We start from the raw sequence: 23,242 nt of genomic DNA, 5'->3' as shown, positions 1-23,242 counted from the left end.
CAGCTTTGGGGAGGAAGGGGTTAATGTCACACGCATGTCCCCTTGCAGGTGCCTCACAAGCCACCAACCGTGAGAGCATCCAGAAGAGCATCTGCCGCCTGGATGAAGATCTCAGCACATTGGGCCAAGTCAGCAAACTGTCAGAGACCCTCAGCTTCCCCCACCAGGTATGGGGATGGTGGTCCCCTGTGGGTGACCTCCACCATAAGACCAGCTGGGATGTCCTCACTGAAACACAGAGCCTGTGGGAGGGTTGGTGGCCCTCAAAGGACCCAGATGCCACCAGCCCTGAAGCCACAGGAGGGTCGGGACGGCTTCCAAAGGATGTAACGTGGGATGGACGTGGGGCTTGTGGCGTCCCCCGTGGACCCTGATGCTGTCACCCTCCCCAGAGCCTGGATGATGTGATCAAGGACCTGATGGCCGCCATCCACCGGGAGCTGGCGGAGAAGCAGTCCCTGTCCTTCAGCATGGCCTTCCCCCCCAACAAAGTGGAGCTCAGCGCTGCCAAGGCCGATGGCACCGAGTCCTTCATCTTTGAGTTCCCCAACCCTGATGCACGGCTCGGCTTCGAGCAAGCCCTTGAGGATGCCAAGAAGAAGCTGGGTAATGCTGGGACATGGGGTGGGAGACAGAGATGGGCTCAGCATCTCACACCCCATATTGCCCAAACTGCCTCCTTTATGCCCCAATTTTCAGCTCTTCTCTTATTTCCCCAGCTTCCAGCAAGAACTGCCTGGACCCCGAGTTCCTCAAAGCCATCCCCATCATGAAGACACGGAGTGGGATGCAGGTGGGTCCATCTGCTGCTCCCACATTCTTGGGAGGGTGCATTTGGGTATTCCTGTCCATCAGCGGGATGCCACCGTGCCGGCACCTTCCCAAATGACCTCTCCTTGTTTTGTTTTTTTTTGCCCCTTTCCAGTTTTCTTGTGCTTCTCCCAGCCACAGCAGCCCAGAGAACGCCCATGAGGTGTGGGTGTGCAACAGTGATGGCTACGTGGGGCAGGTCTGCCTGCTCAGCATCCGCAAGGAGCCCATCGTTGAGGCGTGCATCGCTGTCTGCTCAGCCAGGATCCTCTGCATCGCCTCCGTGCCTGGCCTGAAGCGACCCTATAGGTAAGGAGACCCTCACCCCATGGATGGTGCCAGCATCACTGTGTCATGGTGCTGGAGCTGTGGCTGTCCCCATGGCAGGGAGCGCATGGAGCCGATTGTCAGCCCATCTTCAGAGCCAGCACCGACGCAATCAGAGGATTCGGGGCCACAGCAGTGCCTGCACATCTCCATCTCGGGCTCATCACTGGAGCTCTCTGAGCCTGTTGACAGCACACACCGGGAGCTGGTGCCTTTTGACAGCGATGACACAGACGATGAGTCCTCGCCCAGCCCCTCAGGCACACTGCAGAGCCAGGCCAGCCACTCCACCATCTCCTCCAGCTTCGGCAGTGAGTCATCCCCATGGGGGGGAAAAGTCTATTTTTTGTCCCAAACCAGCAGGCAGCTCCATCATCACCCATGTGGTTGTTCCCCGCTCTGCCTTGGGTACATTGCATTGATAGAAAAGGAGCTTCCATTTCTCTTTTAAAGAAATGCAAGGAAAAGACACGGGGAGATCCTAATTTGGATCTCATAATGACAGGATTAGGGTGGAAGCTTATCTTCTGTTGTAAAACCATAGAACAGGACTGGGGGAGAAGTTTGTCTTCTGTTGTAGAACTACGCAATCATAGAATGGTTTGAGTTGGAAGGGATTGCACAGATCTGCTTCCAGCCTTTATGCCACTAAATCATGCATCAGCTCAGGCTGCCCAGGGCCCCATCCTACCTGGCCCTCAACACCTCCAGGTGCAGAAGTGTGAAAGGTCTGTGCTAGGTGAAGGCTGTCATTGCAAATCCCATTTCTCTTCTAAGCTGCAGAAACTCTGGGTAAAGAGATAGGGGCAGGTTCCTACTTCAGACTCCACGATGCTGAGGTTGGGGAGGCAAGTTGTTCCTCATGTGGGGTAAATTCTGGCGTGTTTTGGGGTCAGCATCCATCCGTTCTCCCTGGGTACCATGAGGGCTTTGTACAGCATCCTGTGCACTCATCCCCATCACTTGGACAGGCGATCTGTGATTCTCTGATCTACTACTCGAACAGGTTGCTCAGAGCCTGTTCCAGCCTGACCTTGAATGCCTCCCAGGATGGAGATATCATGGAGTCCAAGAAATGTTTAGATGTTGTACTGAGGGACATGGTTTAGTGGGAAAATATTGGTGGTAGGTGGATGGTTGGACTGGAAGTCCAGGATGCATGGATGGATTATCTTGGAGGTCTTTTCCAATCATGGTGATTCTGTGATCATGGCAATTCTGTGATCATGGCGAGGTTGGGTTGACAGCTGAATGACCTCAGAGCTCTTCTCCAACCTCAATGATTCTGTATACCTACAACCCATCCCCTCCTCACTCTTCCCTACAGATGAGGAAATCCCAAGCTGCAAAGAAGCAGCAGCAGAAACGACGAGCTCAGAGGAGGAGCAGGAGCCCGGCTTCCTTCCCTTGGCCACTGCCTTCGGTCAGAGCCGACGTGGTGAGAGCCCAACAGATGGACGAGCCCTTCGGCGCTCCAGCCGCGGCTCCTTCACCCGCGGCAGCCTCGAGGACCTGCTGAGCCTTGACCCTGAAGCCTACCAGAGCTCCATGTGGTTGGGCACTGAGGATGGCTGGTGAGTCCCCAACATGTGAGGACCCATATGAACATAGCTCAGCCCTTCATGAGCCTCAACCCCATGTTTTTTAATCTCTCCCATCTCTGCAGCATCCACGTCTACCAGTCATCGGATAACATCCGCAACAGGAAGAACAGCATGAAGATGCAGCACGCTGCTTCCGTCATGTGCATCTTGTAAGAGGGTTTTGGGTTTGTTTGTTTTTTATGGGGTGGTTCCAGGCTGCCCAGCAGTGCTTCTCACAGCTTTCCCCCCCCCCCTGCAGGTACCTCGATAACCAAGTGTTCGTGTCGTTGGCCAATGGAGAGCTCATCGTGTACCAGCGAGAGCCAGGTGGGGCTGCTGGATAGACCCCAAAGCAGCGATGGTTTGGTCCCCAAGGGAGGGATACTTTGGGTGTCAGCACCCACAGGGAGGGCCATCCTTGAGGGATGCTGAATGGGCAGCCCCAAATGCTGAGCATGGTGATCTCTGCTCACCGGTGTCCAAAAGGATATCAGCTCATGTTACCGCTGCCAATGTCCCCAAGCTTACATCCCCTATAGAGGGATATCCATTAGCATCTGGATAATGATGTTTCCAGCCACCTCCTTCCCCCCAACTGGGGGTTTTGCTGCCATAGTGACCCCTCCATCTCCACATCATCCTTATAGGTCCCTTCTGGGACCCCTACAAATCCAAGACTCTATCCCTGAGCTCTCAGGGCAGGGAGGGCCATCTTTGAGAGACACAGAATGAGCAACCTCAAATTTGGAATATGTGTTCTCTGCTTCCAAAGGACATCAACTCAGGACCCCACACTTGCCCCACTTGCAGCCAACTTTAATGAACCTGCTTTAGCAGGGGGGTTGGACTTGATTCCTTCCAACCCCTACAATTCTGTGATGTCCCCAGGCTCATGTCCCCTACAAAGGACAGGTGACAGGACAAGAGGAAATGGCCTCAAGTTGTGGTGGGGGAGGTTTAGGTTGGATATGAGGACAAATTTCTTTACAGAAAGGGTTGTTAAGCACTGTGATGGGCTGCCCAGGGAGGTGGCTGAGTCTCCATCCCTGGATGTGTTTAAAAAACATTTGGATGTGGTGCTCAGGGCCATGATTCAGCAGAGGGCTGTTAGTTAGGGTAGGATGGTTGGGCTTAATGATCTTGAAGGTCTTTTCCAACCTGAGCAATTCTATGATTCTATGATCCATCAGCAGCTGGATGTAAAGTTTCCAGCAACCTCTCACTCACAAACCACCTCAAGCTGGGGGTTCTGCTGCTGTCACAACCCCTTTATCTCCCCCTGTCCTTACAGGTCGCTTCTGGGACCCCCAGAACTCCAAATCCCTCTCCCTGGGCTCCCCGGGCAGCCCCATCACCAAGATGGTGGCAGTAGCAGGGAAGCTGTGGTGCGGCTGCCAGAACCGGGTCATCATCCTCAACACAACCACGCTGGAGCAAGAGGTACAAGGGCAGGCGTGATGCCACAGCGGGGGCACAACACATACAGCCCCTGGTGGCTCTGGGTGACACCAGCCTGGCTCTATCCCCGCAGCACACGCTCCAGGTGGGGCAGGACAGCGGGCGTAGCGTGAGCTGCATGGTGAGCGCGGCGCCTGGCGTCTGGTTGTCGCTGCAGGGCAGTGCCCTGGTGCGCCTCTACCACCCCACCAGCTACGAGCAGCTGGCCGAGGCCGACATCACCCCTCCAGTGCACAAGATGCTGGCTGGTAAGAACACAAAGCCCCTGTTCATTATGGTTTCCCGTTTCCCATATTCCATCTGCATTGCCTCCCGTTATAACGCGCTTTGCTCTGGAGCCTTTGAGTATCAGGTAGTGCAAAGTGCTTCTGTCCCATCTGCATCCCAACCAGCTGCAAGGAGTGAGGTTCCCTGCACCCAACCTCTGCATTCTGCAGCCCCTGGCTGCAAAACCCCGTGCAGAAATGTGGTCCAAATGCAGAATCCCATGCAGCAGTCAGGACCTGGGTACAGAGCCCCATAAAGCAGCCAGGACCTGGGCATAGAACCCCATACAGCAGCCAGGACCTGGGTACAGAGCCCCATACAGCAGCCAGAACCTGGGTACAGAACCCCATACAGTAGCCAGGACCTGGCTACAGGACCAGGTATAGCACCAAGGACCAGGGTCCAGAACCCCACAGCCCAACCAGGACCTGGGTAGAGAACCCCATACAGCAGTCAGGACTTGGATCCAGAGCCCCACACCCCAACCAAGACTTGGGTACAGAAGCCCACACCCCAACCAGAGCCCAGTTTCAGCACCCCAACCAGGACCCAGGTATAGGACCACATGTAGCAGTCAGGACCCAAGTGCAGAACCCCATACAGCAGTCAGGACCTGGGTCCAAAACCTCACACCCCAACCAGAACCCAGCTACAGAACCCCACAGCCCAACCAGGATCTGAGTCCAACACTCCACATACCACCCAGGAACCATGTCCAGAACCCCATACAGCACTCAAGACCTGGGTCCAGAACCCCACACCCCAACCAGAACCCAGGTCCAGAACCCCATACAGCATTCAGAACCCAAGTACAGGACCTCATACAGCACTCAGGACCCAGATCCAGAACCCCCACACCCCACCCATACCCCGGGTCCAACACCCCAACCAGAACCCATTCCCACCCATCACTCTGTACCCACCCTCCCCTCCTCGCCCCCCACCCCAGGTTCGGACGCCATCATCCGGCAGCACAAAGCGGCGTGTCTGCGGATCACGGCTCTTTTGGCCTGCCAGGACCTACTGTGGGTCGGAACCAGCGCTGGCGTCGTGTTGAGCTTGGCCATGCCTGGGAAACGAGGAGCGGAACCGCCGCCTCCTCCCCTCGGTTTACCGCAGGGACACACCGGGCACGTCCGGTTCCTCACCGCTATGGAAGTGCCCGAAGGATGCGAGCTGCGGGCGGGGGGTGCGTGAGGGGATGGGGGGTGGGGATGAGGGATGGGGGATTGGGGTTTGGATATAGGGGGGCTTTGGGGTTGGGGCTTTGGGTCTGAGAGATGGGGGTTGGATATAGGGGGGCTTTGGGGTTGGGGGATTGGGTTTTGGGGTGGAGGGGGGGGTTGGGGTTTGGATATAGGGGGGCTTTGGGGTTGAGGGTTTGGGTCTGAGGGATGGGGGTTGGATATAGGGGGGCTTTGGGGTTGGGGGTTTGGGGTTTGGGTCTGAGGGGTTGGATATAGGGAGGCTTTTGGGGATGGGGGATTGGTTTTTGGGGTGGAGGGGGGGGGTTGGAGTTTGGGGTTTGGATATAGGGGGGCTTTGGGGTTGGGGGTTTGGGTCTGAGAGATGGGGGCTGGATATAGGGAGGCATTTGCGGATGGGGGATTGGGTTTTGGGGTGGGGGTGGGGGTTGGGGTTTGAGGTTTGGATATAGGGAGGCTTTTGGGGATGGGGGATTGGGTTTTGGGGTGGAGGGGGGGGTTGGGGTTTGGATATAGGGGGGCTTTGGGGTTGGGGGTTTGAGGTTTGGGGGGGGGCGGTTGGGGTTTGGATATAGGGGGGCTTTTGGGGTTGGGGTTTGGGGTTTGGGTCTGAGGGATGGGGGTTGGATATAGGGAGGCTTTTGGGGATGGGGGATTGGGTTTTGGGGGGTGTTGGAGTTTGGGGTTTGGATATAGGGGGGCTTTGGGGGATGGGGGATTGGGTCTGAGGGATGGGGGTTGGATATAGGGGGGCTTTGGGGTTGGGGGTTTGGGTCTGAGGGATGGGGGTTGGATATAGAGGGGCTTTGGGGTTGGGGGTTTGGGGTTTGGGTCTAAGGGGTTGGATATAGGGAGGCTTTTGGGGATGGGGGATTGGTTTTTGGGGTGGAGGGGGGGGTTGGGGTTTGGGGTTTGGATATAGGGGGGCTTTTGGGGTTGGGGGTTTGGGGTTTGGGTCTGAGGGATGGGGGTTGGATATAGGGAGGCTTTTGGGGATGGAGGATTGGTTTTTGGGGTGGGGGTGGGGGTTGGGGGTTGGGGTTTGGATATAGGGGGGCTTTGGGGTTGGGGGTTTGGGTCTGAGGGATGGGGGTTGGATATAGGGGGGCTTTTGGGGATGGAGGGATTGGTTTTTGGGGTGGGGGTGGGGGTTGGGGTTTGGGGTTTGGATATAGGAAGGCTTTTGGGGATGGGGGATTGGGTTTTGGGGTGGGGGGGTGTTGGGGTTTAGGGTTTGGATATAGGGGGGCTTTGGGGTTGAGGGTTTGGGTCTGAGGGATGGGGGTTGGATATAGGGGGGCTTTGGGGTTGGGGGTTTGGGGTTTGGGTCTGAGGGGTTGGATATAGGGAGGCTTTTGGGGATGGGGGATTGGTTTTTGGGGTGGAGGGGGGGGGTTGGAGTTTGGGGTTTGGATATAGGGGGGCTTTGGGGTTGGGGGTTTGGGTCTGAGAGATGGGGGCTGGATATAGGGAGGCATTTGCGGATGGGGGATTGGGTTTTGGGGTGGGGGTGGGGGTTGGGGTTTGAGGTTTGGATATAGGGAGGCTTTTGGGGATGGGGGATTGGGTTTTGGGGTGGAGGGGGGGGTTGGGGTTTGGATATAGGGGGGCTTTGGGGTTGGGGGTTTGAGGTTTGGGGGGGGGCGGTTGGGGTTTGGATATAGGGGGGCTTTTGGGGTTGGGGTTTGGGGTTTGGGTCTGAGGGATGGGGGTTGGATATAGGGAGGCTTTTGGGGATGGGGGATTGGGTTTTGGGGGGTGTTGGAGTTTGGGGTTTGGATATAGGGGGGCTTTGGGGGATGGGGGATTGGGTCTGAGGGATGGGGGTTGGATATAGGGGGGCTTTGGGGTTGGGGGTTTGGGTCTGAGGGATGGGGGTTGGATATAGAGGGGCTTTGGGGTTGGGGGTTTGGGGTTTGGGTCTAAGGGGTTGGATATAGGGAGGCTTTTGGGGATGGGGGATTGGTTTTTGGGGTGGAGGGGGGGGTTGGGGTTTGGGGTTTGGATATAGGGGGGCTTTTGGGGTTGGGGGTTTGGGGTTTGGGTCTGAGGGATGGGGGTTGGATATAGGGAGGCTTTTGGGGATGGAGGATTGGTTTTTGGGGTGGGGGTGGGGGTTGGGGGTTGGGGTTTGGATATAGGGGGGCTTTGGGGTTGGGGGTTTGGGTCTGAGGGATGGGGGTTGGATATAGGGGGGCTTTTGGGGATGGAGGGATTGGTTTTTGGGGTGGGGGTGGGGGTTGGGGTTTGGGGTTTGGATATAGGAAGGCTTTTGGGGATGGGGGATTGGTTTTTGGGGTGGAGGGGGGGGGTTGGGGTTTGGGGTTTGGATATAGGGGGGCTTTTGGGGTTGGGGGTTTGGGGTTTGGGTCTGAGGGATGGGGGTTGGATATAGGGGGGCTTTGGGGGATGGGGGATTGGGTTTTGGGGGGGATTGGGGGAATTGGGGTTTGGGTCTGAGGGATGGGGGTTGAGGTTTGGGGTTTGAATATAGGGGCCTTTGGTGGGATGGGGGTTATGGGGTCTTGGAGAGGATTGGGGTTTGGGGTTTGGATATTGGGGGACTTTTAGGGATGGGAATCTGGGGGGAATTGGGGTTTGGGGTTTGGGTGTGAGTGATGGGGGGTTGGGGTTTGGATTTGGGGGGACTTTGGAAGATGGGGGGAATTGGGGTTTGGATATAGGGAAGTTTGGGGGTTGAGGTTTAGGGGGGACTGGGGTTTGGGGTTTGGATATAGGGGGGCTTTTGAGAATGGATGGTAGGGTTTGGGGGATGGGGGTTATTGGGGTTTGGCTCTGAGTGATGGGGGGGGTGGGGTTTGGATATAGGGGGCTTTTAGGAATGGGGATTTGGGGGGATTAGGGTTTGGGTGAGAGTAATGGGGAGTTGGGGTTTGGATATAGGGGGCTTTGGGGGATGGGGGGTGGTTTGGGGGACAGGAGGGATGGGGGTTGGGGTTTGGGGTTAGGACATGGGGGGCTTTGGGGATGGGGGATTGGGTTTTGGGAGGGGGTTGGGGTTTGGGGTTTGGATATAGGGGGCTTTTAGGAATGGGGATTTGGGGGGATTAGGGTTTGGGTGTGAGTAATGGGGAGTTGGGATTTATATATAGGGGGCTTTGGGGGATGGGGGGTGGTTTGGGGGATAGGGGGGACTGGGGTTGGGTCTGAGGGATGGGGTTTGGGGTTTGGATATAGGGGGGCTTTTGGGGATGAGGGATTGGGTTTTGGGGGGGTTTGGGGTTTGGATATAGGGGGGCTTTTAAGAATGGGGATTTGGGGGGGATTAGGGTTTGGGTGTGAGTAATGAGGAGTTGGGGTTTGGATATAAGGGGCTTTGGGGGATGGAGGGAATTGGGGTTTTGGTCTGAGGAATGGGGGTTGGGGTTTGGGGTTTGGGGTTTGGACATGGGGTGCTTTGGGGGATGGGGGTTGGGGCTTGGGGGGGATTGGGGTTTGGGGTTTGGATATAGGGGGGCTTTTGGGGATGGGGACCTGGGGGGAATTGGGGTTTGGGTGTGAGTGATGGGGGTTCAGGTTTGGATAAAGGGGGTTTGTGTGATGGGGGCTTGGGGGAGAATTGGGGTTTGGGGTTTGTATATAGGGGGGTTTTGGGAATGGGGGGTAGGGTTTGGGGGATGGGGGTTATTGGGGTTTGGGGTTTGGGTGTGAGTGATGGGGGGGTTGGGGGTTTGGATATAGGGGGTTTGGGGTGGGCGGGGCTAACGTGGTGGGCGTGGCCAGATTCTAGGTGAGCGGGGCTATATGTGACGTAGGCTAACGTGGAGTGGGAGGGGCTATAAGTGGGGTGGGTGGGGGCAACCAATGGGTGGGCGGTGGCTAGGGGGGGCGTGGTCAAGTGAGAGGTGGGCGGGGCTTATGTGGGGAGTGGGCGGGGCTAACAGAGTGGGGGGCTACATGTGGGTGGTGGGCGGGGCTAAGATGGTTGTGGGCGGGGCTTAGATAGAGGTGGGCGGGGCTAAGGCGGAGTGGGCGTGGCTAACAGAGGGGGTGGGGGGGCTTAAGTGGAGGTGGGCGTGGTTAAGATGGGGTGAGCGGGGCTTATGTGGGAAGTGGGCGGGGCTAACGGAGGGGTGGGAGGGGCTACCCGTGGGTTGTGGGCGGGGCTAAGATGGTTGTGGGAGGGGCTTACGTGGAGGTGGGCGGAGCTAAGGCGGAGTGGGCGGGGCTAACTAAGTGGGTGGGCTACATGTGGGCGTGGCTAAGAGGGTTGTGGGCGGGGCTTAGGCGGAATGGGCGGGGCTAACAGAGGGAGAGGGGGCTAATGTGGGGTGTGGGCGGGGCTAAGGTGAGTGGGCGTGGCTTAAATGGATGTGGGCGGGGCTAACAGAGGGGGTAGGGTGGGCTGCATGAGGGTGGCGGGCAGGGGCTAAGATGGAATGGGCGGAGCTTAGGTGGAGGTGGGCGGGGCTTAAGTGGGGAGTGGGAGGGGCTACATGTGGGTTGTGGGCGGGGCTAAGATGGTTGTGGGAGGGGCTTACGTGGAGGTGGGCGGAGCTAAGGCGGAGTGGGCGGGGCTAACTAAGTGGGTGGGCTACATGTGGGTGTGGCTAAGAGGGTTGTGGGTGGGGCTTAGGCGGAATGGGCAGGGCTAACAGAGGGAGAGGGGGCTAATGTGGGGTGTGGGCGGGGCTTAAATGCAAGTGGGCGGGGCTAAGGAGGGTGGGCGTGGCTTAAATGGATGTGGGCGGGGCTAACAGAGGGGGTAGGGTGGGCTACATGAGGGTGGTGGGCAGGGGCTAAGATGGAATGGGCGGAGCTTAGGTGGAGGTGGGCGGAGCTATGACGGAGTGGGCGTGGCTAACAAAGGGAGTGGGGGGGGCTACATGAGGGTGGTGGTGGGGGCTAAGATTTTTTGTGGGCGGGGCTTAAATGGGGTGGGCGGAGTTAAGATGAGTGGGCGGGGCTTATGTGGGGAAGTGAGAGGAGCTTAAATGCAAGTGGTCGGGGCTAAGGTGGGTGGGCGTGGCTTAAATGGAGGTGGGTGGGCTAACAGAGGGGGTGGGTTGGGCTACATGAGGGTGGTGGGCGGGGCTAAGATGGAGTGGGCGGGGCTTAGTTGGAGGTGGGCGGGGCTAACAGGGAGTGGTTACGTGAAGGTGGAGGCGGGGCTTTAAGTGGAAGTGGGCGTGGCTAAGAAAGGGGGCGTGGCTTATGTGGGAACTGGGCGGGGTTAACGGAGGGGGTGGGCTACATGTGGGTGTTGGGCGGGGCTAAGATAATTGTGGGAGGGGCTTACGTTGAGGTGGGCGGAGCTAAGGTGGGGGTGGGCGTGGCTAATCACGGTGGTGGACGGGGCCAAGCACATGGGGGCGGGGCTAAGCTCATACCCGTGGATGGCGCATCCCCCCTTCCCCCCGGTCCCATCTATTTGGTCGCTGTGCCCCTCAGGCCCCGAGCAGCCCAATGATGCGGAACAACGCGACCCAACTCACCCCCGGCTGCCTCTATCCAAAGCCAAAATGTTGGTGATCAGCGGAGGAGACGGCTACGAGGATTTCCGTCTGACCAATAGCAGCGAGAGCGTGGGACGCGACGACAGCACCAACCACCTCCTGCTGTGGCGGGTCTGACCCCCCCCAACACCCCATACACACACACACACCCACCGTGCAGACCCCACCCCCCACCCCACGGACCTCCCACCCGCCCAGCACGTCTCATCTCCAGCCCGGCTGCTCTCTGTGTGCTCTGGGGAGGGGTTTTGGGGGGACTCACCCACCCCGAACCGCCGCTTTCGGGGCGTGGAGATATGGGGTGGAAGTGGGGAGGGTGGGGGGCCGTGTCCATTGGGACAGAGCTTTGCGATGGGGGTTTGGGGGGGGGGGGACACGGCCAGCGCCGCTGCCTTTCGCCCCGGTTTCATGTGTGCCTGCTTTGGGGGGGGGGGGAGTCACCCCCATACCCCACATCGGGGACCAGCCCCAGGGATGGTGTGTGGGACCCCTCCCGGCCCCCCCCCGCTAATGCGCTCGCTCCATCGCCAGCACCCAGACAGCTCTGTTTGTTCGTTTGTTTTAAATATATATATATATTATATATATAAAGATCCCTATTTATTTTCTTCTCTTTTGAGGGGGGAGGTGGTGGGGCTGTAGGGGAGGGAGGGGCACGATGGGGTTAAGATTAGGGTTAGGGGCTGTGCCGTCATCCCATCCCTAGAACAGAAGGACCTGGAACAGAAGTGAGTGTGACCCCAGCAGCAGAGCCCCCCACCCCGCTCCATCACAGCCACAGTATCAGCAATGTGCCACCATTGCATCCATCACACCCCACATTGGGGTGTCACCAATTGGTCCCCCACAGCCACACACTGCAGGGCTGTCTGTGTCAGGAGCTGAATGACACAATAGGGGATAAAAGGGCTTTTTTGGGGGTTCAACGAGGATTTTCTCACAGGCTGTGGGGATTGGAGGATGGGATGCAGGTGGGGGTGTCCCCACATTGCTGCTGATGGGGCTGGGGGGCACACGGGGCTGCGGGGAAGGGGAGAAGATGGAGGAGAAGGGGACCCCACAGCTCCTACTGCTCCCTATTGTATCCCATAGTGACGTGGGACTGAGGCACCTCTGCTCCATGCTGTGCCCTATGAAGACATGTCCCTGTCGTGCCTGTGTCCCCATGGGGAGATGATAGGGATGTCCCAGACCCAGTGAGTGATGGAGATGCTGCCATATCTGTCTGTCCATCCATCCAAGGAGGGATGGCAACATGGTGATGCTCTTTATAGTATGGGGTTAGGGGGTGGATTTGCTCATGTGAGAGCTCTCTGTCATTAAAGGTTATATGTGTTAGAAATATCCAAGCTTGGTCTTGTCCTTCACCTGGGGATGGGGACAGGGTGAGGATGGGGGTATCGAGGTGGGGACATTGGGCAGGGACAAAGATGTTGGGATGGGGACATTGTGGTGGGGACTTCGTGGTGAGAAGCAAGAGGTTTGGACAGGGATACTGGGATGAAGTCGGGGACGCTGGGGTGAGGATGAGGACATCAGAGTGAGGAGACCAGGGAGAGGATGAAGATGTTGGGATGGGGACATTGGAATGAAGATGGAGACGCTGAGATGAAGATGGAGATGGGGATGTCGGGATGAGGATGAGGACATTGAGGGGAGGATGAAGATATTGGGATGGGGACATTGGAATGAAGAGGGGGATGTCCAGATGGGGACATCAGGGTGAAAATGGGGATGTCAGAACGGGGATGTTGGGACAAGGATGACTTTGGGGCAGAATGAAGATGGAGACACCAGAACAGGGATGTTGGAGTGAGGATGAGGACAAGGGGGTGAAATGGGGACGCATAAAAGGGACATCAGTGTGAGAATGGGGATATCGGGATGGGAACATTGAGGTGAGGATGGGGACGTTGGGACAGAGATATTGGGGTGAGGATTGGGACAACGAGGCAGGAGCACTGGGGCAAGGATAGGAATATCAAGATAGGGACATCAGGGCGAGGATGGGAACATGAGGATGAGGAGAGTGGGGTGAAGATGGGGGTGATGGAATCAGAATGGGGGCATCAGGGTGAGGATGGTTTGGGATGGGAACATTGGAATGAAGATGGGGACATTGGGGAGGGGATACCAGGTTGAGGATGAGGATGTGGGGGTGAAGATGGGGCCATTGGGATGAGGCTGAAACATTGGGATTGGGTAAAAAGAGGTGAGGATGGGGACACTGGGGTGGGGACATTGGATGGGGACATTGGATGGAGACATCAGGGTGAGGACATTGGGGTGAGGATGGGGACATTGGAGTGGGGACATTGGGGTGGGGATATTGGATGGGGACATTGGATGGGGATATTGGATGGGGATGCTGGGTGAGGATGGGGATACTGGATGGGGACAGTGGGTGTGGATGGGGACTCTGGGGTGGGGACACTGGATAGGGACACTGGGGTGAGGATAAGGACATTGGAGTGGGGACATTGGGGTGGGGACATTGGATGGGGACATTGCAGTGGGGACATCGGGGTGTGGACATTGGGGTGAGGATGGGGGTTTTGGATGGGGACATTGGGGTGAGGATGGGGACATTGGATGGGGACATTGGGGTGAGGATGGGGGCACACAGGAGGTGGCCACCATGGGGACAAAGGAAGCAGATCCAGACCCACAAAGGGTCCCAGCACAGCACAGCTGCCCCAAGGGGATGGGGATAGGGTGGTGGTGGGGGGGTGCATTGTAAGCAATGGGGTGCAACACCCCAGGGTGCCCCTACAGAGCCCCTACAAGGGGCAAAACGAATCTGACTTTTCCCATCTCTCCGTGCAGCGCCTCCCACTCCAGGATTTTACTATTTTCCCTGTTTTTCACCCCAAAACCCCTTTGGGAGCTGAAAATTCCACCTCCCCCCCCCCCCCCTTTTAAAGCCCGGCAGGCGGCGCTGCGCACGGGAGGGGGAATCCTCCGAGCGTGGTGATGACGTCACGAAGGGGGGGTGGGGGTGGGATGGGGGAAGCCCCGCATTGTGACGTCACAATGGAGGGGGCGTGGCTAACGGGAAAAGCGCGCCGGCGGGGACGGAGCGTTCATTCATAAGGAGCGAGCGCTGCGTTCAATGGGGGGGTTCTATGGGGACGGCGTTGGTGTCACCCCCACGTCACCCCTACGGTGGGGACAGGTAGGGGATGACGTTACTATCCGGGTTGATATGAGACTGATCTGAGGCTTATTTGGGGGGGTGGAGGGCTCGGCTGGTGTATCTATGGGGATATGTGATGAGAATAAGGGAAAGGGGGGGGCTTATTGCTCCATCCTCGTCCCCAAAGCATCGCTGTATGAGTTTATGCTGCAGCCGAGGTGGGGATATGGGTCAGAAGGGGAGCGGAGAAAAAGTAGGTTATGGAAAACTCCAGCTGGAAAATAGGAAGTGGGATTTTCTCTCTCTCTCTCTCGTTTTAATCTGACCATGGGAAACTGCAGCTTTTCCAGCCCTCTTCCCCATTTATGTTGGGATGCTGCAGCCGGGGGTGGCTTCCCAAAGTGGGGTTTGGCCTTTGGGGTTGCTTGGCTTCATCCCAAGTGTCAATGAAGGGTTTTTATTCTTCATTCCCGCAGCCTCGGTGCTGTTGGGTTTTGGTGGTGGAGTTGTGACAGCGTTGGGTTTCAGCTGCACAATCCCCCCCTTGTTTCTGTTCAGGTGGCCGAGCTGCTGTTCCCAAAGTGCCCCCAAACAGTCGCTCCTTGTTCTCCCTTATCTCTGGGAACAACCAGCTGAAACCCTGCACTGGATGTGGATGGAGAAACCCTGCCCTGGATCTTTGTGGGCACGCTTGGGTTGTGGGCTGGGTTAAGGGAGGGAGCCCTTAAGAGCTCGTTTCATTTTGGGGATTGCAGAAGTTGGGTTGTTTTTTCCCCCACAAAGCAGCCACTTGTGGTCCTGGTGAGGTTGGATACTTGGTTTCTACTTTGGGCATCCCATTATCCCCATATGAAGCATGAAGTGGGGCTGGGGTCATTTGAGGCCACTCGTGCTCTTGGAGGTGACAGAGCTGTTCCAAATATATCCCCAGTGTCAGAACTCTCCAAGCTTCTTTGTGTCTATTGGCTTTGGAATAATGACATGAGATGCATGGGGCCGGCTGGGTGCTCCCTAGATCCCAGCAGTCAGGGCTGAGGGGGGAGGGGGGCAATCACCCATTAGTGTTGATGCTCAGGTCTGCCCCTAACCCCCTTCACTGTGCTCCTCATCCCCTCTGTCCCATCCCAGTTCCCCTAATAGCACCCCCAAACACCCCAGGATGAGCTCCCCCCATCCCATAGGCATCACCATACAGCCCCAAACACTGCTCCCCATGGGGGTTTTAAAAGCCCCACACGAGGCTGTTGCTGGTGCTGGGACACATGGCACAGTGAGGGGTCACCGGAGGGTGCTCAGCACGGGGATCTGCATTGCAGCACCATGTGCTGCTGCCTGCTCCTGTCCCGGCTTCCCCACTCCCTTCCCATATTGTGTCATTCTGTGGGGTTTGAGGTCAGACTGGGGCTGTGTGTTGCTGTCCCTGTGCTTTCAGCTGCTCTTGAGCCTTCTTTCTGCCCCCACGGTGAGTGGGAGCTACTGGGAGGAACTGGGGCACAGCTCAGGGCTCTCACATCCTGACACCATCCTGTAGCCACCCCCATCCTGCAGCAGCTGCATCCCAGATGGGTGATGCTGCGTGCTGATTACTCATTCATTTGATTTATAAACCACTCTGACACATAATGACTCCTTATCAGCGGCGTCACATGGGGCAGCTCTATGGGGATGCCCCATTACACCCAGGGGGCATTCAGGGATTTTCCACCCCATGACAGAATCGACTTGAATTATTTTTCCACCCGTCCCCAGGCACACACAGCACATGAGTTGTGCCTGCAGGGTGGTGAAGCTGTTGGTTCATTTTAGCAATGGGTTTCTATGGGGGGGACAACCCACCCCAAAAAGACTTTGGTGCTTGCATTTATTCAATTAAAGGACCCGTCACTGGGTCAGCATCATCAGAGAGAACTTGCTTGCTGGGTTTACTTTATTAGAATGAACCCATTGTTGGGCCAGGGTCGGCAGAAAGGATCCATTGTTGGGTTGGTGAAAGGGATCTGCTCATTGGGGTGGCATTGGTGGAGAGGACCCGTCACTGGGTCGATGGAAAGGACCCTCTCACAAAATCACAGAATCACAGAATTATCAAGGTTGGAAAAGACCTAGAAGATCATCTAGTCCAACCTCTCGTTGTGTTGTGGTTGGTGGAAAGGATTCATTGTTGGCATCATTGTAAAGGACCCACTTGTTTGGTTGATATCATCGGAGAGAACCCATCGTTGTGTTGGAGCTGGTAGAAAGGGCCACTTGTTGGGGTTGGAAGAAAGGATCCATCATTGCATAGGCGAACTGGATCTGTTCATTGGGTTGGCACTGGTGGAGAGGACCCGTCATTGGGTCTGTGGGGAGGACTCTCTCGTGTTGGGGTTGGTGGAAATGATCCATCGTTGGCATCGTTGCAGAGAACCCACTTGTTGGGTTGACATCATCAGAGAGAACCCATCGTTGGGTTGTTGATGGTGGAAAGGATCCGTCACTGGTGGAACCTGATGAAGTTCCTCTCATTGGGTTGATGTTGGCAGAAGGGATCCACTCGTTGGGTTGAGGTTGGCTGAAAGACTCCTTGGGTTGAGCTGAATAATTTTTTATGCTTGCTCAGAAATGTCTTTTTAATTAAGTGTGTATATATTTGTTCCTCTTTGCAGTGATGATCTGGCGCTGGGCAGTGCTGTGCAGGGGAGGATGCCGATCATTTTGCTCCTGAGCAGGAAATACCCGTGCTGAAGGTTTGCAGCATCTGTTCCTTCCCCCGCAGAGCTTCGGTGCCTCCGGTCCCAAAGGATTTGGGACATGTAGAGAAGGGCAGTGCTGTGCTCAAATGCCTTTAATAGGATTTTGGGGGCAGTGACTGCTTCCTGGGAGCATTGGGTGAGCGTGGTCTGATATAATAACAGCATCACCCAAAGCAAAGGCAGACATCTTGGGGCATGGAGGGGGATTTGGGTCCCCAGATCATTCTCTCCTTTGCAGCACAAAAGGTAGAAGAACTCAGGGGGTTGGGATTTTGCCCCTATGCACGCACATCCCATCCCAATGATAGCCTAGAAATGTTGACTTGGATGCTGGGATTTCCTGTGTTCTGTTTTGTTGCCAACCCTGATGAATTTCTGAGCACCGTGCACTGGGGTCCTCGCCAAGGATTTCACCCTATTCCTGGGAAGACTTCCAATCAACTGTTAATGATTTGCCTTCAATTAAACACAATGAGACCGGAGGGAGCGCATTGAGCCGCATCGATGGCAATGGGGATACTGGGGCCGATGGCAATGGGAGAGCAATTGGTGTTCAGCTGCAATCAGATTTAGCAGATCCTCTGCAGGAAGGGAGTGGGATTGCGTGCGTGGCCCTAAAAGGAGTGGGAGGTGTGAGTGCTGGATTCCTACTGAGCTAAAATTGGGTTTCCTTTGGGTGCTGAGTCACTGAGGGCTGTGATTGCACTGTACCCAAAGGGGCTTCTGTAAGATATTGGGGTTTTTTTTGGGTTGTGAGGGTGTTTTGACCTATTGATGTTAAATATTGGGGTTGTGAAGGTGTTTAATTCCATTGTAAGGATGGCAAATATTGGGGTAAGGATGCAAAATATTCGGGCTTTTTGGTCGTGGGGTTGTTTCGTTCTATTATAATGGTGCTCAATATTGTGTTCCTGTTTTTATCTAGTTGTGGAGGTGCTTTGCACTTTAACAAGGAAAACAACAGAGATTGGGAAGTAATCCCAAACCCAACTGTGCTGCTTGGCTGTGCTGCAGCAAATGGGGCCAGGGAAGCCCTCCAGCTGTGAAATAACCCAATTCTTCCCCTCTTACAGGGTTGTTTTCCAGCTGACCGCTCCCTTGCAAAGGGTGTGCTTGTAGATGACCCCCTAAGTCCCCCTGTATGGGCTTGTTGGGCCCCAGACCCAAAAGTCCTTGCTGTCCCTTGAGCAGGAATTAGGGTGGAGTGATGCAGTTTCCTTGTGCCGTGTCCCCCATAGGTGGCCCGAGTGTCTGCAGAGCTTGGGGATGCACTGCTGGCTCCTTGCTGTCCTGGGGGTGAGTACAGCTTCATCCCATCCCTCTGCACGTCTCTTCTTGGTTCTTCCAATACTAAAACCCCAAATGCCCCATTTTGTTCTGGGGGTGTCCTACAGGGTTTCCCATCCTGGGATTGCCACTGTCCTCCACCCCATATGACCTCAATTCTTTGCTGTTTGCAATGGGTCTGCATCCAGCACAATGCATCTGCCGGGCTGTTGCAGAACTGGGGTGGTGTGCATCCGCTGCAGCGCATGCAGTGGTCTTGCAGCCATCACCTTGCTGCTGGCAGGTTTGCATCAGCTGCACTGCATGGAAGGGCTTTACAGCCATCCTGCTCCTTGTGACAGGTTTGCACTCACTATGGTGCATGCAGTGGGGGTTCGTATCCATCCCATTGCTTGTGATCAGTTTGCACCTACTGTAGTGCATGCAGTGAGTTTACACCCATCCCATTTCAGTTGTCCCGTTGCTTGTGATGCATTTGCATCTCCCACTGAGCATGCAGTGGTTTTGCATCCAACCCATTGCCTGGGATCTACTTGCACCCACCGTGGTGCATGCAATGAGTTTGCAGCCATCCCATTGCTTGTGACAGGTTTGCATCCACCTGGTTGCATTGTGTTCCTGCATCCATACCTTGAAGCATGCAGTGATTTTTGCAGCCATCCTGTTGCTTGTGATGAGATTGCAGCCACCACGGACCTTAGCATCCATCCCATTCCCAGCAGTGCATGCAGCAAGCTTTGCTTCCATCCCGTTGCTTGTGACAGCATTGCGCCCACCACAGTGTATGCAACAGAACTGCACCTGGCTTGTCCCTTACAGCACCTCTGCATCCTGTCCTTTGCAATGCATTCTCCCCTGCTGCACCCCACTAATCAACCCTCTTCTTCCCCAGGTGCTGAGCAGCCCCTGCATGGGGACCACTGCCTGCGAGCTGCTGCGATGCCCACCTGGAGAGGAACCCATTGGGGTGAGTGCTGCCCATGGGTGATGCCCCCACCCTGTGCTGTGCTGTGCAGCCTGCATCCCCTCACCACCCTCTTTCCCTCCCTGCAGGCATGCAGCACAGCACAGAGCTGCCGCCCCTGCCCCCCTGGCTCTTCCTCTGCAGGGGATGCGCCGTGTGTCTGCATGCACGGGTGAGCGTGGGGTGCTGTGCATTGGGGAGGTGGGGGGGTTTGCATGGATACCCCTGTGCTCATCTCACCATACCCCGCAGGTTTTACAGCCCTGATGGCCATAGGGAGCCCCAGGGCCTGTGTCTGCCCTGCTCCGCTGCACCCCACGGCACCCCGGGGTGCGCAGGTGGGTGCAGGGCTTTGGAGCGTGGGGTGATGGATTTGGGGTGGAATAGGTTCAGTGTTCATGGAACCAATGGGACAAATCTGCCAAATCCAGCTCAGGAAGATTCGGTGCCAAAATAATGCAGGGATGGATTTGGGGTAGGAGTTGTGCTCATGGCACCAATGGAGGAACACCAAAGTCCAGCATGGCGGAATGCGGTACTGAAATAAAGTAGTGATAAAGGAGGTGGGACTGGGACTCATGGCACTGATTGGGGCATCTCCCCAAATCCAGCCCCCACTGCAGGTAGACGTCGAGCCCGGAGGGTTGTGGCACCTCAGGGACCATCAGGGACCAATGGGACATGGGAGGTTCAGCCAGAGGAGTCGGCAGCGGCGCAGTTGGCTGTGTTGGCAATTGTGCCCGTGTTCTGTGCCATGGGGCTGCTGGGCATCCTGGTGTGCAACCTGCTGAAGAAGAAGGGCTACTATTGCACCGCACACAAGGAGCACGAGCACAGCACCAGTGGTGAGCCCCACTCCCATGCAACCAATATTCTGGGGGTGCCTCTGGTTGCTGTTGAACCCAAGCAGTTTGGGACCATAAAGGGATCAGAATGTGGCCCAGTGCTGGTGTGGGTTTGAGGCTGGTGTTGGGTGTGACCCAGCTTTGCCACCCCAAAGCCAACTTGATCTACTCAAGCCCAACCCCATGGCATCTGGTCGCTCACATCTTGTCCCAGTGGTTGGAGCATCCCCATGTCCTCTGGTCACTATGGCGTCCCTATGGCCAGAGAGTATGGGGCCCATTCCTATGGGTACCTGGTTGTTCTTACCTTGTCCTTATGGTTAGTGCATCCTGCTCATCCCCATGGTGTCTGGTTGCCCCCACATTGTCCCTATGTCCATAGAGCATCAAGCCCATCCCCATGGTGTCTGGTTGCTCCCATGCTGTCCCTATGGCCCAGAGGGCACTGAGCCCATCCATCCCCATGACCACTTCTCTTCATACCTTCTCCATCTGTCCCCAGGTCCTAGCTCCATCTACCAGATTGAGGATGCCAATGAGGACACCATCGGGGTCCTGGTGCGCCTCATCACTGAGAAGAAAGGTCAGGAGCCCCCCAGAAAGGGGGAGGGGTGCCCCCAATGGCCGGGGAAGGGTCTGCCATCCTCAGTTGGCTCATGGTGACTCTCTCTGTTTCCCCACCTCCAGAAAATGCTGCAGCACTGGAGGAGCTGCTGAAGGAACATCAGAGCACACAGCCAGCACTGGCGGGCTGCAAACCTGCCTACAAGTGAGAGATTTCCCCCCCCAGACCCCTTTGAGTCCCTCCAGCCCCACTGAGCCCCCACATGGCTCATATCACCCCTTGTCCCACACAGGCTGCACCTCCTGCCTCAGTTTCCTCCCTCCTGCTGCCACCAGCAGCACCTGCACACAGTGCACGGCCCGGCTCCCCCTTCAGACCCCCCCTGCACCCGATGCAGCCAAAGGAAATGGCCCCAGGTGCTGCCACCCCCTACAGCCACCAAAGCCACCAGACCCGCCGGTGAGATCACCATTCTCTCCATTGGAAGGTGAGCGCATGGAGCCGGGGAATCCCATTTGTCTGCCCCATATCCCAAGGTGGGGTGGGCTCACAGAGTGTCCCCATGCAGATTCCGGGTGTCCCGGATCCCCGAGCAGAAGCCTGGTGTTGGAGGTGATCCTTTCCCTACCAGCACGAGGCCATCGTGGTTGAAAAGCACTGACAGCCGCCCTGAGGTGAGGGGTTGGGGGCAGGACGTGGGCTGGGGACAACCCTTGGGTTGGGGTCATGGGGGTTGGTGGGAGGCCATGAGTGGTCACTTTTGGGGTCTTTCTTGGGGAAATCAGTGCGGTGCTGTGTTGGGATTGGGAGGTGTTAACTCTGAAACCTAATGAGGACACTGATGGTGAATGCTCTGCAACTGAGGGTATGGGGACAGCCCTTCAAACCCAGGTCTCTTCCAGCTGCTCTGGGGCTCTCCAGAACCATGAAAACTTCAATGTTTATTGAAAAAAAAATCAGAACTGTGGGATGTGAGTGGCCAAAAGGGGTATTTATGGGATGGCAGAGGCAATGGGGGCCGAGCGCAGGGAGTTGGATGTCACATCCTTATAACCGTGTCCCCTTTGGCTCTCAGGGCAGCCCCTCTGCAGCCCGGTTTGGGGACAGCACTCTCGCCATGTGACACCCCCAGATCCCCTTTGGGGCCATCCCTGATGCAGGGTGAGGGGCTCAGGCACCACGCGACCCCCGGGCACCACGTGGGATGATGGCAGCCAAAAACGTCGCTGGGACGAGGAAGGGCTGTCCCTATGATCGATGTCCCCAGTGCGGTGACACCAGGATGAGGGCTCTGCCCATTGGGTTTTCAATGGCGGTCAGGTGATGGATTCTAAATGTGTTTTTAAACATTTTGGGTTAATTTCTGGAAATGAAGTCACTAACCCGTGGGACACTGGGGGTGCTGACCCCTCCCTGTCCCCACCATCACTGCTGGCAGCAGCTTGGCACCAGCTCCGTCACCCTCCCCAGCACCCCATTGCCCCTTCCCCATATTTATTACCCCTCCAGGGCTTTCCCAGCTCTTTGAGACCATTTCTGTTGGTTTTTTATTTTTATTTTAAGCCTCCTGGCACTGTTGCTGGAGAGGATGTCGTTAATAAACGAGCTCTGTTTTAGGGCAAGAAGTTGGAGTTTGGTGCTTTTCTTCTCTCCCCTCTTTCTTCCCCCATCCCAAGTGATTAAGGCCCAAGTGGGGACAACTGGACGTGGCAGGGCAGCCATCTGGGGACACCCTGACCTCCCCCCACCAAAGATGGGGCTCAACATAATTTTGGGGTTTCTAGAGCAGCTGCTGAATGAGGTACATGGGGTGTCCTCCTCCATAACATGGTGACAGCCACCACTGATGGCCTAGGTTGTGACACTGCCACTTCAAGTGACCCCATGGCCAATGGGCCACAATCCATCCTCAGCTGGAGATGCAGCCAGTCCCTTCTCCTTTGCAAATGTCACTTGACCCTGAGGTGGCCACGAGGGGACAGTGACACCCAAAGGGATCCTGTGGGTCTGAGCAGAACAACAGTGGTGGCCTTGGGAGCACAGGTGGGACCACGCGGGGACTGATCCCATATTGTACCCATAGCTCGGCTGACCCCACAGGGAGCAGCACCCAGCTCTGTGCCTCGTGGTGCTGTGAGGTTGGGGACAAAGGCAGAGCTTGGTGGGCACCTTCTTCATCTGCTGGGCTGCAGGGATGGAGATTAAATGCTTGGCGAGCATCACCATGGAGCTCCCCCATGATTCTTCCTGTAAGCATATCCCTAACCCTATCTGAAGGGCACAGGACCGTGCTGGATCTACTGGGACATGAGTCAACTTGTGTGTTGGGGTCACTCAAGGCTCACAGACCACCTGGGGGCAGGTGACCATGTTGGGACATGGGACAACCCACATGCTGGGGTCCCTGAAGGGATGGGGGCAGATGGCCATCTTAGGACATGGGACAACCCCTGTGTTGAACTCCCTCAAGACCCACCAACCACCTGGAGGCATAAGACCATGTTGGGACATGGAATAACCCCTGAGCTGGGGTCCTTCCAGCCTCACCCATCATCTGGGGACAGGTGGCCATACTGGGACATGGAA

At 56.5% G+C, this 23,242-nt stretch overlaps 2 protein-coding genes across 18 annotated transcripts in view; both read left to right on the top strand.

Annotated features, from left to right (window-relative positions):
- ARHGEF17 (Rho guanine nucleotide exchange factor 17) overlaps positions 1-11,718 on the top strand; it is a 39,761-nt gene extending 28,043 nt beyond the window's left edge. For all 3 annotated transcript variants that reach the window (XM_015852666.3, XM_085536667.1, XM_085536666.1), the window contains exons 10-21: positions 49-167; positions 393-606; positions 720-793; positions 926-1,119; positions 1,198-1,448; positions 2,465-2,711; positions 2,804-2,890; positions 2,980-3,047; positions 4,012-4,160; positions 4,252-4,426; positions 5,395-5,634; positions 11,063-11,718. In XM_015852666.3, the coding sequence (XP_015708152.3) occupies positions 49-167; positions 393-606; positions 720-793; positions 926-1,119; positions 1,198-1,448; positions 2,465-2,711; positions 2,804-2,890; positions 2,980-3,047; positions 4,012-4,160; positions 4,252-4,426; positions 5,395-5,634; positions 11,063-11,244 (2,000 nt within the window). In that variant the 3' untranslated portion in view covers positions 11,245-11,718. The remainder of the gene's footprint in view (positions 1-48; positions 168-392; positions 607-719; positions 794-925; positions 1,120-1,197; positions 1,449-2,464; positions 2,712-2,803; positions 2,891-2,979; positions 3,048-4,011; positions 4,161-4,251; positions 4,427-5,394; positions 5,635-11,062) is intronic.
- A 2,494-nt stretch (positions 11,719-14,212) lies between these two features.
- Positions 14,213-22,281, top strand: RELT (RELT TNF receptor). 15 transcript variants are annotated; one of them, XM_085536629.1, is made up of 13 exons: positions 14,213-14,302; positions 16,909-16,989; positions 18,234-18,291; positions 18,390-18,565; positions 19,175-19,249; positions 19,336-19,418; positions 19,499-19,584; positions 19,870-20,091; positions 20,594-20,674; positions 20,779-20,860; positions 20,949-21,143; positions 21,225-21,330; positions 21,732-22,281. In XM_085536629.1, exons 4-13 carry the CDS (start codon positions 18,455-18,457, stop codon positions 21,777-21,779), a joined length of 1,089 nt encoding a protein of 362 aa, XP_085392755.1. In that variant the 5' UTR covers positions 14,213-14,302; positions 16,909-16,989; positions 18,234-18,291; positions 18,390-18,454; the 3' UTR covers positions 21,780-22,281. The 15 variants fall into 15 exon arrangements, with proteins under 15 accessions (XP_085392755.1, XP_085392753.1, XP_085392754.1 ...); XM_085536627.1 differs by having other exon boundaries at positions 19,858-20,091; XM_085536628.1 differs by having other exon boundaries at positions 19,499-19,588; positions 19,874-20,091.
- Positions 22,282-23,242: the final 961 nt, after the last annotated feature.

The sequence above is a fragment of the Coturnix japonica genome, chromosome 1 (genome assembly GCF_054131305.1).
Source record: "Coturnix japonica strain WE chromosome 1, WE-NBRP24, whole genome shotgun sequence".
Lineage (NCBI taxonomy): Eukaryota > Metazoa > Chordata > Aves > Galliformes > Phasianidae > Coturnix > Coturnix japonica.
Note: the sequence above shows the minus strand (reverse complement) of the source record. Positions and strands in the feature narration are given on the sequence as shown.

Bases quoted from the DNA above. Each gene is read 5' to 3' on its own strand.
- RELT (XM_085536627.1), top strand. From the start codon at position 18,455: ATGGGTCTGCATCCAGCACAATGCATCTGCCGGGCTGTTGCAGAACTG. The intron at 20,092-20,593 runs GTGAGCCCCACT...ATCTGTCCCCAG, and splicing joins GCACGAGCACAGCACCAGTG to GTCCTAGCTCCATCTACCAG. The intron at 20,861-20,948 runs GTGAGAGATTTC...TGTCCCACACAG, and splicing joins GGCTGCAAACCTGCCTACAA to GCTGCACCTCCTGCCTCAGT.